At 39.1% G+C, this 20,520-nt stretch overlaps 1 protein-coding gene across 3 annotated transcripts in view; it reads right to left on the minus strand.

The window, feature by feature from the left end:
* Window positions 1-469: 469 nt before the first annotated feature.
* Window positions 470-20,520, minus strand: part of sacs (sacsin molecular chaperone) — a 29,072-nt gene continuing 9,021 nt past the window's right edge. For 2 of the 3 annotated variants that reach the window (XM_089121421.1, XM_039670652.2), the window contains 7 exons: window positions 19,189-19,274; window positions 18,524-18,635; window positions 17,763-17,909; window positions 15,785-17,267; window positions 15,026-15,117; window positions 14,021-14,047; window positions 470-13,272 (listed from right to left, as the gene is read on the minus strand). In XM_089121421.1, coding sequence (XP_088977547.1) covers window positions 1,718-13,272; window positions 14,021-14,047; window positions 15,026-15,117; window positions 15,785-17,267; window positions 17,763-17,909; window positions 18,524-18,635; window positions 19,189-19,274 — 13,502 coding nt within the window. In that variant the 3' untranslated portion in view covers window positions 470-1,717. The remainder of the gene's footprint in view (window positions 13,273-14,020; window positions 14,048-15,025; window positions 15,118-15,784; window positions 17,268-17,762; window positions 17,910-18,523; window positions 18,636-19,188; window positions 19,275-20,520) is intronic. The other variant, XM_089121423.1, reaches the window with a different exon arrangement.

Below are 20,520 nucleotides of genomic sequence, written 5' to 3' on the forward strand. Positions count from 1 at the left end.
GGGGATCTTCCGATTTATACATCAGTTGTATATTATACTTTTATTGATGTATTTTTTTCAAACAGGTAAACTTTCATTTTTAGATTTACATATTTCAAGTGAATCATTGCCATACTGATCAAACGTGCATGGACATGTAAATTAGCTGAAATGTTTCAATGTTTGAAATGTAATTTCATTCAAACTAACCAAAGAAATCATGAAACTTAGAATTTCTTATGTCCAATAAATATATAAAAAAAACTATATGTTGTATTTTGAAAATATATTATTATTACTTGACACTATTACTTGTATGAAAAGCAGATTTACTTAATGCAGGATAGTTTTTTTTTTTAAGTATGTGTGCATACTTTATTAGATATAGCACTTAAATAATATATCTTGATTATTGAACATGTTAAATATATTCACAATGTTAGTGGGTCTCAAACAAAGCTGTAATATGAAATAATGAGACTGAGACAAATGACTATTTGTCAAAACATAGGAGCCAGTGTTTAATTTCAGTCTTTCTCACAGTTAAACAAAGGAAATGGATGAAAAACATCATTGACATTGAGCACCATATGAGCATCTACAGTATGTTCCTCTTAGACAAATTTCAGAGAACTTCATGCAAACAATTCTCATTAGTAGAGGTTCCCATTGTAAATAATAGAAAATACATATTTAATCAACATAATTCTGAGGAAATATGCATGATGTATGTGTACAGCCACAGCAGGTAATTGAAATGTTAAGTTTCAAGAGAAAATGTAATTTTGAATGTCTCTATTTTTTTTTAAAATGGTACCTTTTTTTTTTGTGCTGAAACTAAACCCACCAATATCGTCGTATGGGAAATAAAAAAGTGTTCCGTTGCTCCCCTAGCCAACGATGTATGCATATGTATAGTTCAGTTGAGATAAAGGTGATTGTGAAGTTATGGAATACATTTCATTTTTGCATTCTATAAATCTTGCAACAAGACAGACAATTCCATCAGGTAAACACTTACTGAATGAACCTACAGTCATATTATATCTTACGATGTCTAGGTTATGCACTGATATCAATATCACACTTAGATTGAAATGTCAATTATCATTGAATGTCAATTATCAGCTGAGAAAAAGTTGTATGCACAATATATGAATTACTGGCACTGATAAAGATCCCATAAATGAACCGTGAGCTGACTGACCTGACATTGCTTGATTGCACATGATAATTTTTCATGTGTCATTCACTCAAATTCCTACAATCACTCAAGAGCTATTTACATGAAAGTGCAGTGCAACTCATGCTAATAAATCACAATACCATCAACTTAATGACTATGGCAGGAAAATACATTTCTAGAAAAGATAAAAAAAAGCAGCATCGGTATTCATTATGTACAAAGGAACAACAATAATCAATAAATGTAGTTAAAATAATAAAAAGGTATTTCTATGCTTTTGAACATTATGTACACCTCAGCATGTTAAATATAACAGTGTACACTATTTTTGGGGCTCAGACAACCTTTCAGAGAAATGGAGCAAATCTACGCGATAATAAGCATGGGTCACAGCATCAGAGGTGGCACTGTTCAAATAAAAATGCCAGCAAGATATATAATTTTACTTTTAAAAAGTCTGTTATAACTATTACAATATTTCCTGGTCTATATTGCACAGCCACTGCTTTGTTGATTCATCTGTCAGTGTTTTGCATTGTCTAATGCTGACATTCAGATTTTTTGCTGGACAAATGTCTCAAGTTTGATGATTATCCGAGCTGTACATTCCATTACTCTCATTGCTACTTCCGAAGTATACCTGTCATTGGGAATCTGAGGGAAGGGCAATAGGTCAGGGTAGCGAGTTCTCAAGCTGTCCACGCCATAACCTTCCAGGATATTTACGTCCTTGGCCAACCCTGTCAGCTGGGAGTTGTATTCCTCCACCTTCTGGGCAAGTGCTGTGGGCTTCACATCTTTGTCTGATTTTCCTCTGACTGCATAATCTGCTGCAATTAATGCAAGCTTTGTTGCCAGGTAGCATTTGAAACATACCCATTCATTGGCATTTTTATGAAGGTCATTTCTTGCAGCAGAAAAATTGGCTCTTGCTTGCCTTAACCACCGCCGTGCCTCCACAGGGTTACCAACAGACTTGAACGATGGTGGTACAAAGAAGCGATTTGAGTGCGATGTGCCTGAATAGCTAGTAAACTGTCCTCGGAACTGGTGTTTTTCCGACTTATGGCTTGTTGCTTCTTGGTTCCATGATGTGTAAAATCGCTGAAATGAGAATTTCTCTGACTGGAATCGTGTGGAAGATGAAGAGTAAGGTCTCCTTGATCCTCTATCAGTCGTCTGCTCTGCTTGGGTTTGCTTCTCCATCCTGTTGATCTCATTCTGTAGGTGTTTAAAGACTTCTGTTGCGATGTCAAGATTCTCTGCATTTTTGTCAGGGTGCCACTTCAAGTATAAGCGCCGGATAATCTTCTTGCGTTCAGTTTCAGAAAGTTTCCAAGCTTGTTCTATTACTGAAGTAACTTCTTTTAGAATTTCTGGTAATGCATTGAGTTTTATCTTTTTGGGGGACGCCTTTGTTGGAGGAGCCCTGTGATTTTCCTTTCCAGGAAATAATGGTGGGACCATTCTGGAACGAGGGGAATGACCCTCCGAGGGGCTTGTTGGAGTTGGCGTGCCATCTCGATTATTGGTGCTATCATCCTGTCTAGAAAATTTATACAGATCAAGAGAGCTCACAATTTTGTACTCACTGTACCCAATGTCAATTTGAAAGCACTTGCCGAGGACACTTGGACTTTCCTCCTCTTCTCTTTCCACTTCTTGAACGATGATAGCATATGTGTAAGTTGGCTGGTAAGTGCCTAAAATATCACCTCCCTCTGAATCTACCAGGTAACCAACATACTCTCCAGGATAAAAGACATTCATGGGGTCCATGAGCAGTAAATGATGAATCTCAGCAGGTATGGGTGTACCAGGTAGTGGAAGTTCCAGCTTTGAGGGTTCAGTTGTGTCATACTTGACACCCAGGTTGTCTAGCTTCTCTGTTATTCTGTAGATGTCATTGCAACCCAACATAGCAATAAGATAGGAGGTGTCAGAAATCAGGTTGTCTGTAGCTGACTTGAGGGTCATTGCCAAGGCAAGAAGAAAATTAATGTCTTTGCTGTCAGAATGCTGAATGTAGAGGTGGATAACGGCTGTTCCGTATCTTTTAAGAAAGGCAAGAGTTTCACTACGGCTGTGGAGAATTGGGCTGCAGCCTTTCACTCGCAATGTAGTCTGTAGTTTCTCAAAGCAAGACACCTTTAAGCCCTCACACAGTGCTTTGCATAACCTTATTGCTTTCTCCTCATTCACCATGTATGCATTCTCGTTCTCATGTTTCATGATCCGAATTAATCCAGTTATAAACTGCTCTGAAGACAGAAGCAATTGAAGCCGTCCCTGCAGGGAGCAAAGGGCACCAAATTGGCACATTCTTGGTGAGTCTTCATCAAGTTGTTCCTCCAAAATACTACTCAGAAGCCTGGGCCTCAGTTTCTGCGGAAGCAACATGATCAGCTTTGTGTGAAAGGCATGGTCTTTGCCTAGGTAACACTGGCTCATGTCAACTAGCATCTGAACACCAACATTACCCTGAATTCGACTCTTGAAGTGTGGTGCATCGTCAAAGACCAATGTGTTTGATTTGGCCAATCGTCCGTCATGACTCGGAAGGTAAAATGTCAAATCCCTGAGATTCTCAAGGTCTTTACGGATCTGTACTGGGTCATTCTGGAGACTTTTGAATAGCCCTGAGACAGTTCTTTTCACTGTTCTCATTTCATTTGGGTCAAGCTGCTTGCCTTCTGAAATTCTATAAATCCGACACAAAACTTCAACATATTGTTTTGTTGAAACAATGTCCTCAGTTCCCAACAGTTTGAAAAGTTGGTGAAATGTACCAAGCTCGAGGGGAAGTTTGTACAAGTAGGGTTTGAAGTCAGATTCACTGTCCAAATTAATGACAACCTCTTCTGGTTTGAGGAGTTTCCAACCCTCCTCAACCATGATGAAGGCTACTCCTCGTAACTGAAAGCGGAATTCATGTTTATCTGCATTCAGAAATTCATAAATGCTTCTCAAGACCTTGCTTCGTGTTTTGACTGTGTCATCATCCAAGTTTGTAATGCTACATATGTTTTTGCAATTGCTAATGACTTTTTCCAATGGTGGGTCCACATTAACATTTAACATGGTCAAAATAAGATCGAGTTGCTCTTGGCTGGTAAGTGTGTTTCCTTCTTGGTCTTTTATGCTTGCTGGGGTGGCCCTTTCTGGTAGTATAGGACAAGATGTCCACAACAACTGCATGATATCACTTTGTTTGAACTTTGGATTGACTTGTGATCCATTGAAGCGAATTAGAGGGACGGTGCCATTCATTTCTTGGTACTGAACGTGAAGGCGAACAAGCTCGGCTGGTGCACGCTCTGGGCATAGGAATGGTATCATAGAGAGTTCTTTGAGGAATGTTCCATCAAACAGATCTGTTCTCTCATTGAAAATGTGAGTTAGCAGTACATCTACAATGGTCTGAACTTTTTCCTTGGACCAGTTCTCTGTATGAGCTTTGATGCTGATCTCTTTTGCAAACTGTAGAACTTGCTGTTGAGATACTACATATTTCAAGCCAATGTTACGAAGGAACGCTATCCACGAGGGTAAAAAGGATGTCCCACTTTTTGGCTTTGATACCTGCTCAATTTTTCTGAAGAAATCATTGGGAATAAAGGCTTTTTGTGAAAGCATTACTTCAAACACTTTAACTGTTTGATCGAAGAAGGCTTTGGCAGGTTTTAGCCTACTCGTGGAGTCATGAATGAAGGACAGAGCTTCTAGTTTTTCAAAGAGCTGATCCTTGATGCTGAGTGGCTCCTCCATTGCCAATAACCTTTCCTTTAGATAAATTACATGTTGGATTTTGGCATCATATGATAAAATGTCAAATTTTGGAAAGATATGATCCAGGTACACCTCAAGGTCATCAATTGGTGTGACCCCAAGAAAGCTGTAGAGTTCTTTCAGCTGTGGACTGTCAGTGAGAAAGGCCGAGGATGTATTGTGTGCCCACTTTTCAATGTCGGCAGAGGGAATGGTCTTTGTTAGAACATAGCATGCTCCGAAGTTTGCAATGCAGATGTACCGTCCACTGACAGCTTTGTAACATGGCAACAGTTTCAGACATTGTACATCATCCTGGGTCAGATTAGTCAAATTGCAGTTAAAGTACAACAACAGTGCTTCAAAGTCTTTGTCTGTCAAACTTGCTGTTTTAAACGCTGATATCTGGATCATGTACTCAAGTGCTCGAAGAATGCTTGAAGGATTGTCTATATTTGCTGTATGCTGGGCCAACAGAGGCAAGACAGGACTCTCTTTGGCACATATTTTATTCACAGCCAATTGAAAGCATCCTCCCTTCATCAGGGTATGAAAGACTTTGTCATTTTGTCCATTTGGAAAGATGGCTGCAAAGATTAAGCTCAGGGGTAACAAAACGTCATGCTCTGGCACAACCAGTTTGTTTCCTGACACCATAAATTTGATTCCTGGAAGAAGTGCCCAATCCTTTAAGATCTCCAAAATGGTCTCAAATGTAGGGTTGATCTCTGTGTGGTCATCCTTGGTTGCAAGTTGTTCACTGATAAAGTGCCATGCACTTTTAAGCCAAGATTCTGTAGGAAAGTTCTCTTTCCACTTTACTGAGCTCCTTGTTCTGCACTCTCGGGGAAGTGCAGATCCCAGAAGATCTCCAAAACTACGAATGTCAAAAGTCATAGCCACACCTGCCTTTAGAAGGATGTTACTGTATCTTATGTACATTGTGTGCATGAAAAGTTCCTTCCTTGATGCAATAAGCTCATGATGATTGCTCAGAAACTTTGGATGTCTGGAGTCAAACACTTGCAGAACATTGTCCATTGTCATCAGTAGTGGCAGCCCCTGTATGTTTATGTCATTTTCCTCCACATCTTTGAAGCAGTAGTCAACCAGCAGTTTCAGACCATGGAACAGCTTGAAATTGGACTGCTGGAGTCGACATGGTAGCTTTCCAACTTGACAAGATGTGTCTGGAGACGAGAATGTCAGCAGGAATCTGCGAACATCCTCTGGTGTCACATAGTTGACTGAAATCCCAGCATCTTCAAGGCAGAAGTACAGACTGGCTGTCTCATCACTGCTGTAGATTAGGTTGAAGCCAACATCCAGGAGCATGGCCTTCATTCTGTAAACATTTTCTGCCACAGATTTTCTTGTGGTTATGTTATACTCTGTGTTTTTAAGATGCTGCAACTCATCCTGAAGTAAGTTGTCAAAGAAAGCTTGGCCTTTGGTTGAGCTGGATGTGTTCACCCAGGAGATGTATATTGCAGAGTGCATATCAGAGTTATCAACGTGGGGTGCTCTAACAACAGGGAGTAGTCTTTTCAAGTCTACATGAATGCAAAGATAGATTGCCTTCACCAAACAATACCAATCTGGTTGAATGTCCAGTCTGTTTACTGGAAAGATAGACAACAATTTTCTCAAAATATCCCTGACAACATGCAATGGAGTTCCTTGAAATATTGTCATAGTGGGGTCAGGGCCTGGAAACAGTCGACGTTTCAGCTGAATTAGCAGTTCTACACATGCAGGCGCAATTAGCACTTTCATTAGATTGTTGTTCCAGTCGCTCCTCACACCAACTCCATTGTCATCCCTCCACAGATTTCTTCTGGCAGAGTCTAAAGCAAAATGGCCATTCACATGGAAAGGCAGACCAGTCTCCAGAGAAAGAGGAAGAAAACAGAAGGCTCTGTGTGTTTTTTTGTAGTTGTGGCTGGTGCATGCTGCAACACCACCACGTGGAAAGAGTGTTATGTCCTCATTTTTGTGAGCTGAAATGACACTCTTTGATACCTTCTCCATATCAGAAAATCCAGATCTGTTGCATATCAGCCAAGTCGTAGAATTACCATCTGTGTCTTCTATGTCCATTGTGTAGGTAATCTGTTGCACTGGAATTTGAGCCAGCTGTTTTTTCTTGGAGACACTGTCCAGAACTGAGGCGTGAAATTGCTTGCGTTTTAGTCGATCACCATCTGAGATTTTCGCTGTCACCGAATAAATAGTTTTTAAATCCCCAGTCCCATTCTCAATTTCACATATGGAAATTTTCTCCATGTGATTCAAAAACATGAGAAGTTCTGCACCATCTGTTCGAATTTTATCAAGGAAATTTTGAACCATTCTGTCTGAAGCAGGTGCTGAGCTGATCTCTGAGATTTTGGCCATTTCGACATTTCGTATGGGAAATCTGAACATTGTGCTGCGTTCCAACTTGAAGTGATTTCCGAGGTATAAGTTGAGAACATCAGAAAATTGGGATCTGAAGTCTGAATCCAAATCTCTAAACATTCTTCCTGGACTGACAGATGTTGCACCAGGTGCAAAACGGGCATGTGGATCGAAGATGCAGAGAATGTCATTATTTGAGATAAAAGACGGACAGTCAGTAATGTGATAAACTGAGTTAAATCCAATGCCATATTGCCCCGTCTTTCCAGGGTTTGCCTCTTTGGTGCCCCTTCCGAGATTCTGGATCCCCCTAATATCATCCTCTGTAAATGGTTGATTGTTGTACACACAGAGTGATGGGCCTTGCATGGGAACCCATTTGTCATCAAAGATTCTGTCAGTTGGGTGGGTCCTGGGATCAAAGACAAAGTATATTTCTGTGGCTTTTGCATCATCTGCATTCTGTAGGAGCTCTTTCAACATCTCCCTTTCTGATGGATAAGCATTGAGGATACTTTTTATTCTGCTGGTAAGCTTCTCCTTCTGCCCAAACTCACTTCCAAGCGTAGTAAAGCAGATGTTTGAGGCATATCTTTCTAAGGCTTTGTGACGTTTTGGAACGGTCCCCAACTTTACTGCCACCTCTCTTGGAATATCACCATGGCAGTATTTAACGGTTGTGTCCCTGACTTTAATCCAAGGACAGTCATTATAACAAAGTGATTTTGATGGCTGTAGTGTGAAATTGCCATCAGGAAGAAGAATCTCCCCATAGTTGCTTAGGCAGAATTCTTGATTTTTGTCTCGGATCAAGCTCCATATTCCCTCACTAATTATTCTACGAGACAGTTGAAAGTTTTCTTCAGTAAGAGGTTTTCTCCCACATTCATTCTTTATCAGCTGTAAAACTGCTGAGAATGTTTCAACGGTGAAGCTCGGGTGAACTCCAACATTTTCAAATAGTTCCCGACAACTATTTCTGTACTTGTTGGGAAGCTGATAAAGATATGGAGCAGCATCAAAGTTTAAGTGAAATGCTACTTTTGATGGTTCCACATATGTGTTCTCGACTAGAATTGAGGAGAATGTTTTTAGCTCCTCCATGATTTCCTCTTTCGAAGCACTGGACTGTAGCAACTCTTCATAGAGATATTTGTAGCAAGCATTGGTTATGTTCTCTTGATACAGAGTCACTCCATCAAAGGATTTTGAGAGCTCTTTCAGCTGGCTGATGACTAATGAAACCATTGGCTTTTTTATCAATCCAAGAAAGTCTTTCACAGCCAGTGAGATAGGACCACATCCTTTAAAGGAAGGGGAATTTTCATTCAGAATAGGCTTCATTAAACACACAGTGTCCTGATGGTCTGTTGTAAAAAGCTCTTTTGCCGAGAACATGGTAGATTGGGAGAAATTGTTTCCATGCCATGGAAGTGAAAATCCAGCTGGCTTTGTCAAGAATGGAAGGAACTTGATATTTTGTAATTTGGCAAGATACTGATTTGCTGCTGGATCTCTCATTTTTAGCTTTTCATCAATGAGACTAAGGATTACACTGCTCCTGTGGCATGCAATCGTGTGGTCATTTTCATTTAGAGCCAATACAGACTCAGCCCGTTCAATCAAGTCTTCCCAAGAAAGGTCATCCTTAACCATACCCAGCTGCACTAACTTCACCAAGCATACTGGATTGGCATAGTCTCTTAAACTTCCTTCAGGGAACCTTCCATCTTCACCGTTGTACAGTTTGGCTACTCTGCCCTCTGGATGTATGAGTCGAGATGGCAAAACAAGCTTCTGGGATGGTCCTGAACATGGAATGCATGGGGTTTCCCTCAGTATGGATGCAAACTCCTCAAGTTTTTCATTGAGTACATAGTACATCAGAGGGTCGCGTAGTTCCTTATCTATGTCTTGGATATGTGGGAAGAACACTTCTGAGAAAAACTGTGTCTCTGTCAGGGTGTTCTCCATCAATTTTCCTTTACAGCCAGCATCATCAAAGCCTTCCTTCACCCAGTCTGGCAGCTCGACAGCACAGAGATCTTGGGAACCACACTTTCTGAGGTATTTTAAGAATATCTTGAAAGCAGCAGACCCAATGTCTGGTCTGCAAAGCAAAGTGTCATCCAAAAACCGGACATCCTTGATTGACACCCAGGTTTTCCCATCAGAAAAGACTTTTGCACAGTCATCATCAACTCCTTTTGCTATTTCTTGATAAACCCCTTGACAAATCAGGCTGAAATCATCATGGACAATGCCAGGGTCAGGCCAGACTGCATAATAGCTGTAGTCCAATAATTCCCCATTTTCTGACATTGACCTCAGCATATTAAATGCAGCCAAGTACGCTTGGACAATCACATGTCTCATAAAAATGGAGTTCCATTGTCCCTTTGTGTCTGTCTTCCAGATCTCTTTGCGGTTTGATGTGACAGCAAAGCAACCATTTATGTGCACAGGTAAGCCAGTTTTGATTCTGAGGGGTAAGTAGCAGAAAACTTCACCAATTGGTGTTGCACTTGTCTTTACAGTCCATTTTCTATTGTCTTCTTCAGAGAGCAGCACGGCTATGCCTCCACATGGAACCAGACCAAGGCGTTTTCCACTATCACTCAAGGAGAACTTCAGAGCTTCTGTAACATCCATGCACGAACAGATAAGCCAGTTTGTATTTTCCACTCCCTTCTGTGGCATGTCATCTGTAAGTCTCTTAGTTTGTGTGCCTTTAGCTGCCATCTCAAAGTAGGACGATGGATCCTCTTCAGGACCTCTGAACAGTGGGGACTGAAGGTCAACAATGCGTCGGAAGACATTGTGGAACTCCTCCACTACAATTCTGATGATGCAACCAGACTTGGGGACCTCTGCTGGGACTCTGCTGGTGGCTGCAACTTTTTTCATGACTTTGGCAGCAGATTTCAGAACACTTAGTGGACCATAAGCTGCTTTGGAAGACCACACACTCTTGTTTATCGTGACCACATCCTGCGCAGCAGCAGGGTTTGGCTCCTCACATTTCAAATATTTCAAGACCATTGTTCCAACATGCTGAGTGAAGAGAATGAGCCGGTGACCACAGATACTAAATTCATCTACAAGAGAGTAGATGTCAGTGGTATTGTAGTAAATACTGCTGATTTCACTTACAGATGCCTCCTGCTCAGTTCTGAAAGGAAGTCTGAAGAGTGTTCCATCATACTTGTAAGGGCACTCTAGTGACAGTGGAAGCTGACAGTTAAATACATTGATGAAAGATCTGAACTGATTGGGAAACTTCCGTAGCCGTTTCTGCTGTTTGCTCCAGTTTATTTTGATGCCTGGATTTGACTTGTCTCTAATGTGTTTGCTGATATGATTGATGTTGGGGTCAAACATGATCATGAACTCTCTACTCATGATAATGGGTATGTCAGTCACATGATAAACAGAGTTGAACCCTAGGCCAAATTTGCCCACTTTGTCAGCTTCACATCTTTTCATGGACCCACCCAGTCTGGTTATATTAAGGAAGTCTGTATCAGAGAAAACAGAATTGTTGAAGGACCACAAAGCTGGACCATGACAAACAATCATGCCAGGGTCGAGCAGATTCTCTCGGATTTCAAGGTTCTTTCGCATGTCAATCAGGAAACTACATTCAGTGGCATTTGCATCGTCAGCATTCTGCAAAAGCTCTTTGAAGATATCTGCCACTGAAGGATACTCCTCTAGAATGTTCTTTATTCTCACCGTTAGGGGCTCTCTTTGGCCTGACTGTTCAAACCCCAGATTCTCTGGGTTAATTAATCTTGTGCTCAAACATGGAACTCTTAACCATTCAGCTGTTTTCATTGGAATGTCATCATGGACAAGGATGATGGGCTCTGAAACGTCATCTAGTAAGTCATTCAAATCCTCTACTTTGATGTCACAGTATGTGCATTCGTGGATAGGTTTCATAACCAATTTGCTTGGATCTTTGTGGTAAAGAATGGGTACATGCATGTCAGTATCTACTGATATTTGACAGCTGTATAGCCACCGTAAAATATTAATAAGAAGTAGGACATTGCGTTTGCTCTCTTCTTTTGTCATCTCATGCTCACTTCTTTCCCTGATCGTTTTGATAACTTCAAACACATGGCTGGGGACAACTTCTTCAATAGAGCCACAGAACTTAAAAAGCTTGTTGAATTTGGCAATAGTCTTTGGTAATGAGTACAGGTAAGGCTGGAGGTCCAAATCTGATATGGGCTTTAAAACTGTGTGTCCAGGGGAAACAAAGGTTTTCCCTGTCCAAACCCAGTCAAAGGGCAAAGACTTGACAGCTTCCCTTGCGTCCTCCAAATGGGCTTGCATGAATTCATATATCTCAAACAAGATCTGCTGAAACTGATACCAGTCCTCAGTGCTAAATGCTTGAGATCTGTGCCAGTCATTTACTGCTTTCAAATGCTGGAGCACTTGCTCTACTTGAGGCTCTAATGACAACTTCAGGGCTTTTTTCATGCCCGCAGAGGTACGTTCCACCAGGGAAACCGAGGAACCAACAAGCACAGCATGAGAAATTTCACACATTTCTGAAAGAGACGAAATACTGCAAGAATCACCTCTCCAAGCAAGTGACTTTGGGTAATTCAGAGGTCTGTCTTTGCAAACAGGTACCCATTTCAATTTTTGAAGGTTTGTCTGAACCTCAGAGGACTTCACCAACTTTGTCTGTTTGTTTAGGATAGTAAGGAGTGTTTTTGCCTTCATTACAATGGGATCCCATTCTGGTTTGCTGTTTCCTTGCAACTCCTCAATTTTTCTGGCAACCTGAAGCACGTCCTTTTCACTTAGCTGAACCTCATTTTTCAGCCCCAGTTGCCTCAGTGAATGAAGGACATCAGGAGATGATGTATACTCATCTGGGGGAAACCTTATCTTTTCCTCCATGAAGAAAAGGTTCTGCAAAATCTCCAACTCTGGATCAAAAAAGTCTGTTGGTGAATGAGGTTTTTCTGAAGAGGTATAAATAAACTTCAGTGAAGAAAGCCAACTAATTACTGCCTTGTTTTCATTCTTCAGAAAAGACAAATGAGTTAGAGCCCAGAGCATGATTTTTGTGACTTCCTCTTTTGTGTAGAATCCTTTCTCAATGTCCTGAATTATCACCTTTAGGCATTCAGTGCTTTTCACCTGCTCGAAGTTCAACAGCCGTATTAGACGGATGGTTGCCTCATCACTGCAGTCTACTACATTTATGGACAATTTCACATCTAATGGATGCTTGGCGGTATGATGTAATACTCTGGCTCCTTTCAACAAGGTAAAAGGTGAAGGGTCTGTTTTGGACTTCTGTCCAACTTTGTCAAAGATGGGAAGCTCTTGGATTATGCGTTTCTCTTTTTCTGTGACATCAGTAAGACTGGCTAAAAAACATCTCAATGCAATCTTCTGCTTTACAGAGAGAGATGCAACTTGGCTTGCTAATCTCTGGGATGAAGAAAATCTGTCCATAATTTGCAGTAGGTTGCTTGGTGATAACTGGTGAATGTAATTTTTCAGGAGTGGATGCTGTAAGCAAGGATCAAGCTGCTTCAGGATAACACAGCCAAGCTTCTTCATGACTTCAAGTAAGTCTTCCGAAGGAGGGCCCTCTTCCTCATTTACAAGAAAAATGGGTGATGGAATTTTCAAGCGCAGTAGCTCTAGAGAATCCAAGGTGTCAGTCAGTGGCACATTTGGAATCAAAGGCAAATCTTCAAAGACACTAAGGTCATCCGCAAAGTTAATGTAGAGATGCTTCCAAATCATTCTGAGCCAAGATGCTGAGGGGTGATTCTTCTCTTGATCACCAAGGTTCCAATGAACTGCAAAATCTCTAGAAGGCCATGCTGTGGTAAGGACTTCTTTAATTAGCCGTGCTGATCTCTCTGGGGTTAGCACTTGAACCTGAGTACAAGGCCTGCCTGAAAGCACAAAAAACATGATGTAAGCTGCACTTGGTTTTAGACAAAATAACAGATTGTATGTACATCTTCAGGAAAAACACTGTGAAGTCTTGGATTTACCTAGATTTCTCATCAAATTTGATTTCATACATAGATCAACACAACAATTGTGGCTGTTTGTCTTCTGTTGTTCTATTAACAATTTATGCAGAAATGCAGGTAAATCCAAGGTTTCAAATACTTTTTCCTGCAACAATATATTCTATAAGACACTTAGAGCTTCAAAGAACTCTACTGAGACACATTATTAGTAAGTTAGGAATAATCAAAACATTCAAAAACATTTACAATCAATGCACAAATCAGAAAAAAACTTGTTAGAATGGCTCGCATGCTAGAAATAGTTGAAAAGATTCTAATTAGAAGTTGATATCCTATTTTTAGCTGTTAATGTTGCATGTTAGTTCTTGTAATCATTTATCAGTTTACCACTTGCAATTGATTGATTGAACTGGTGCATTTAAGTTTTATTTCTTTATAAATTAAAAAAAACTGCATCTGCATAAAACAAAAACACATTAACACATTAACATTTTTTATAATATAAGCATTTTTCATTATTAAATGCATTAGTTCTGTATGTTTTGTTTTGATATATGGTAAATGGGTTATTCAAATACAAAGATGTTAGTGAATAAGTAGTATATCCAGAAAAGCCATGGCAACTACAGCTCTACAGGCATTAGACAACACATTGTGCACTTACCAGAACAACCCCAAAGATATTGTTGAACTGGAATTAAAATGCAAAAATAAGGATAAATGGGGGAAAAAAATAGTGAAAATAAAAATGATAAAGCAAATAATGACATTCTATAGAAGCATCGCAATGCATTTTGCTGATACTGATCAAATAAGAAACGTTTTTAAGATACCACTTTGTTATTGTAAAGTAATATTTATGGATACAATGAGGCAGACACTCTTTATACAAATTATTTAAGGAAGTCCTAGTTAAAAAAATACACAGAGTATCTGAGGGAGCACCTTCAAATATTATACACAACAATAATTTGTATATAATTAATTAGCCTATGAAATAATAATATTGGTAATAACAGGATGCATCTACATGCTAAAAGTGCTTAAAAACAGGATATATCAGTGTGTGGCGAAAAAGCAGCATGAACATTCTGCTAAGAGTGTCATGTGCTGAAGAAACATAGGTCTGTGTGGAAGAACATAGGATTTTTGGGTGAACTATCCTTTTAAAAATGCAACATAAGGCCAGAGATGCTGAAAAAAACTGTGAGACACGACACAACCAAATGCAAGAATGCATCCTGTGAAAATGCTCTAATCGTGTAATGTCATGCAAAGAGAGGAAGAATGCTGCTTCCCGTTAACAGTCATTTTAATGTCCTTATCAACGACATGTCCAATGGCCAATTGTAGCATAAGCCGTACAAAAATGTAAAGACAAAGATTAGTAATCCTTAAAAATAGAGAAGAAAAAATGTAATCTTCACTATTCTCAAATGACTATCAAGTCAAGCTAAAAAGGATGCCTAAGGGCAGAATTTATAGGTTCTGCTTATTTTATGGACATCTTTTTTGGCATGTACTAGGTTAAGCATGAAAAAGTGTAACTCAAAATTCTGACACCCGTAATAGCAAGCAATGAAGCCCTAAGATGTTGTGAGTTGTGAGCAGATGCTCAGTATATACCCTCGATTAGAGTATAAGAGTGGCATTATGAGCAGGTGTCTACCTCTGCTTTTGGCTGCTTCTTTCAGGCTCGTCATGACATGTGGGGCAATACTTTCTAAAACAAATCTTCCCTCCAGTCCTGGATAAAGGGACCTGTAAAGAAAAATCAAGCTCATAATAATATGTTTATCACATAATGTACTCCAATTACAAGTTCTGGTCAGGATTCAGGAATAAATGTTATTCAGAATTGAATGAAGAATGCTTTTCGTGAATTTGAGAAATTAAGGAAATAAAATTAATTTAATATTTTAGTTAATTAAGTTCCATAGTAGAAGAATGTCAAATATTTATTTTTAAAATGTTTAGTTTAAATTTATACTTAGTTATAGTATTTATTGTTGTGTAAGACAATGTATTTGATTTTTTGAAGCTATATGGCAAAATTTAAATCTGATTAAAAATTCAATTCAATTAAAATAAAATCAAATAAATAAATATTATAAATATTGTAATATTATATTAAATATTATAATATTATAAATAATTAATATTATATTAAATATTATAAATAAAATAATATTATTAAAGAAGAAAATGGGCATGATTAGGGGAAATTCATTATTGTAGTATTGTTGTGTCTGAGTTGGAATTCAGGGAATTAGATTTGTCATTCAAATTTAAATTCTACATTCTGTGGTGCGCAGCCAACTCAATTTAAATTCCAACTTCAAATTCCAAATTTTGCTGAATACTGTTTTGATGTGATAGCATTTAGATAGCAATGAATGAACATTACCATATAAATGTTTCCCCATACCTTGGATACTCCTGTGAGGCAATGTAGACAGCATCTTTGTCATTCACAGAAGATGAGAACACAGCAAATGTCTCATCCTGCAAAGGCAGAAGTTCCAGTCCAATGAGGTCATTGTAGCAGGCATCGCTTAGGATAAACTCTAGCAGGATCAGCTTCTCGTTGGCGGGCCCTCTATGACGACATTTTCTCAGAGTCTGACGCACAAAAGAAGGGGTCACTCTCCTTAGGCTACCTGGCTTGGAGACAAACATTGTCAGTACTGCATCAATGTGGGCTGGAACCTGAGCCAGTATCATCCCTGAGCTCTGGAGGTATTTGATGATGGTTTCTGTGGTGTCCAAGCTGGAGTCTAGGTCCAAGAACACGGTTTCATCCACCTGGACCCAGCTTTCGCTGATCGAGTAGATGACCGGCTGTTGAAGCAAGTCATTGAAGAGGGGTTCAAGAATAGGTTTCCAGTGGTGTCGAACTCTGTTTGGAACAGGCCAGGCTCCGTAAATACCTCTCGGGGAAAGGGGAAAATCTTGGTCCTCCTTAGTTTGGATTCGTCTGAAAGTCTCCATTATGAGTGTGAAGTAAGCCCTTGGGATTACCGTGACTATGAGAAGCTCGTTCCAAAGAGCTGCCGGGTCCCTCCACTGGTCTACCTCCCGCCATTTGATGCTCCTGCGGTTGTCCGTGAGGCCGAAGAAACCACTAACATGGACTGGCAATCCTGTCATACTTTCTTCTCCAAGGGGCAGTGGGAGGAAACAGAAAGCACGTCCTGAGAAACTAGAAGTTGCCCCCTTGTCCTCATCAATTAGTGTGAGGGGCAAGGCAATACCAATAGTTGGGATGAACTTCAGATCATCAGCAAGAGAATCCAGTTCACCACACATGCCTCGCCCTCCCACACCATTACACACCAACCAGGTGGTTTTCTGAGTCTCTTTGGCAGTTTCATCCCGCACTTCAATGGAGTGTTGGTAGGTAGCGCAGGTGACCGAACTGTTCAGGACACCATTACTGTAGCTATCTATAGCCTGTCCCAGGGTTTTCAGTGAGTTGGGCCGCTCCAAATCATCTTCTTGGATATCGCTTGCTGTGACCTGGAAAAGCATCCGCTCTGTTCCATCTGATTCTCGTACGTGCAGAGAGACCTTCTGCACGCTCTTTAGAAAGAGCAGCACGGTGTCTGCATCAACTTTGAAGGATTCAAAGAGCTCCAGAACCTTCTCTTTATTGTAGATGTTGTTACTTAATTGTGAGGGTTTCATTCGGAGTGGAAAACGAAAGAGTGTTCCTGGAAAGTTGCCATCTCTAATGGTTTTCTCAGAGCTACCGAGCAGGCCAAAATAAGGGGCAAACTGATCGTTAAGCTCGGATATTTCCTTTATATCAGACTTCAAATTCCAGCACTGGCCAGACTCATGGACTCCAAACAACATCTGATGAGGATCCAGCATCGCAATTTGATCCCCACTGAATATACTAGGAACATCTACAAAAAAATGGAGCATTTGTAGAATAGTAAAACATTAAGTTTTAATTATTTTAACTATATAAGCATATGCACATATATAAAGATATATGGGAACACAAAATTATGGATATAGGGTGGGTCTACTTTACATTAGGTCCTTTATTTTCGTCTACCCGGCTGAAAAAATTATTTAATTAGGTGACATGAAATAAAATGTGTTAATTAACCGTTGGAGCATTGAACTTTTGCAAAATGTCATGATGTACTTCATCTAAAAAGATTTCAAATCACATTTTGCAAATTCATTTGATTATTATGCATGCTGATTTCATGAACTGACATTTATTTATAGACTACATGGAACATTTGTATTTTTAAACATCCATGTGTCACACCACATGACCATTTAAAAAGATCAAGCGAGAGCAAGAAAGTGATTATAAAAGTTCTATTGTACATTAATATAAATGTTCATTATATGCATTAACTATCATAAAAACATATTTTTCTCACCTGTTATGTGGTAAACAGAGTTAAATCCAATACCAAATCTTCCCACTTTAAGAGGGTCCTCTCTTTTTCTACTCCGTGCAATCTCCTGAATACCATTCCAGTCTTCAGTGGTGAAGACGGCATCATTATAGACATACAACGCTGTTCCTATAGGAAAAAAAAAAATAATAATCAATCTAGCACTGTATATAAAGGCAAACTTCACCCATTTGCATTAAGCTTTGTATCGTTAGAAATCATTTTAGATGATTTCAAAAAGTCATATTTTTGAATGGTCATGCATTATTCGCTCATTTTTCCCTGAGATGGGAGAAATAAGGATTTCAGTGTTGCAGTTGCTGCTTATAATGATATAAAAATCGTCATTTTGCATCATTCTAAGCAGGAAGTCCCATATCTTTATAGAGGGGTTGAGACCACAAATACTTGTTCCTCATTTTCCCAGGGGATGGGACCCATTTACGCTACAGACCTATTACAGATCAGTGGGTGGGACTTCACTTTCTAAAACTAAAAGCAATATACTTTTTGCATATATATTCTATATATCTTACAAACAATATCTTGTTTGTAAGCTAAGCTAACACTGTTCCTGTAGAAAAAAAAAATCAATGTAGCACTGTATTTAAAGATTATAAACCAGTTTTAACTACTAATTCTGTTTATAAACTTTGAAACTTGAAACTATTGCATATTGACAGAATAATATTGAACATGTGAAGGGACATGTTGCAATTGATCAGCATATTTGCATTAATTACCTTGATACTGAGCCATATCAGGTGACCACAGTGATTCCACTCCATATTCTGTCTCATCATACAAGAACTTGACCTCAGTGGCCCCAGCATCCTCTGCATTCTGAATCAGCTCCTGTATGACAGACACATACAGCTGTTGTTAAACTGCTTGTTCAACAGGGTGGAGAACAGTAACAGGTTATGACTTAAATATATGAAAATGAATGTATTTTTCCCCTTAAAAACTATATAGTTTGTACAAGGTGTTATTTGCAACAAGAATGCCTCAATATGTGCCTCCTCAATCGTAAAAATACAAACAAAACTAAAAAATCCCCCCCCAAATAAAAATAAAACTACAAAAATAAAACATCAACACAAAAGACTACAAATACACTATATACTTAAAATCCGTCTTATGAATAGACGTTACACTCTTCAGTTGCACATTTTTTAGCAGAGCTTTAAACTCTCCCATGGTAACAAAATGATTAAGCTGTAACATGTTCTGAAAGTTATTCTATGATCAAAGTGCAAAATATGCAAAAGCCTGATTTCTAAGAAAATCCTGGATACCTTTATCTAAAGTAACCATGATATAGGAGCAGGAAACTTTTGAAGCACTATTGACATGAAATGCCATAACTTGATCATTTACAGTGACCATTTACATGTCATATTCATACTTTTAGAATTTGTCCACCCTCTGGATATCTTCTCAAAATATCTTTCAAAAAGTCAACCAACGGTGGTGTCGTCTGGCCAAACCTCCCTGCAAAAGAGAAAATGATGAGAAATGCAGCATACTGTAAGTAACTTTCACACACACACACACACACACACACACACACACTAATGCAAGACTAGAAAACTACACAGCCAAAGTTATGTAGATATGTGAATACCGTTCCAATAAATGCTTGTTAAAGGGACAGTATACCCCTAAAAAACAAAAATCGTTCGAAACCTAGAAAATCTGGAAAAATAAACTTTTTTATGTTTTACAAAACTTATGTTTACAAACTTGCTAAATTGATGTCATTATTCACTGATTATCTTCTAATCCAATGAGCTGTTAACCACTATGACTGGATCACTCAGTGAGTTAAACGTGAGAACTAGATGAATTCAAATTTATGAACATATCATCCAAAATGAATGATTCAATCCCAAATTAGATATCTATGCTTCTCTAATGAGCCTACCAGGAGGAACTGGGGCAGATGTCAAGATTTTCAGTGAATAACAGATTCTACGCTTCTGGAAAATCTTTCCTCTAAATGTTGAGAGCATCTGTAGGGATCTGCATTAGTGAGTTCACTAATGTTTGGTGATGGGATATTGCTCAGTCAACATTCAATTCATCCTAAAGGTGTTCAGTGGGGTTCAGCTGTGGGCTTTGTGCAGTCCAGTCAAGTTCTTCAACACCAGACCCAATATACCATTTCGGTTACACTTTATTTTGATAGTCACTTTAGACATTCTACTACCTAGGCAAGGCAAGTTTATTTGCCTTGCCTAGGTAGTAGAAAAGTTACTTATAGGTAGTAAAAGTTAAAAAATAGTAACTTATAGGTAGTACCTATAAGTAACTTTTCAACAACATGTCAACTAACTGTAATTAGAGTATTAGTAGGCTGTAGTAGACTGTCAGTAGACTGTTAGGTTAGGGTTAGGTGTTATGATTCGGGTTAGGAGACCAAGTTGCTAAGTTACTTATAGTCAGTAGAAAGTCTGTTGGAGGACCAACAAAATAAAGTTTTAGCAGATAATAAGCAGACAGTCTACTAATACTCTAATGAGCGTTAATTTAAATGTAGCTGCAAAGTTACTTATAGTTAGTTGAATGTCTAAAGTGGACTATCGAAATAAAGTGTTACCACAATTTCCCTACAGACCTGTGCAGGGCCTGAAATTAACACCCGACCACCTGCCAAATGCGGGTGAATTTTGCTATTGGCGGGTAACACTGTCAATCTACCTGCCACATTGGCGGGTAGCCAATGAGAATTGAGTGA

This window comes from Pimephales promelas, chromosome 16, assembly GCF_988280905.1.
Source record: "Pimephales promelas chromosome 16, fPimPro1.hap1.1, whole genome shotgun sequence".
Classification (NCBI taxonomy): domain Eukaryota; kingdom Metazoa; phylum Chordata; class Actinopteri; order Cypriniformes; family Leuciscidae; genus Pimephales; species Pimephales promelas.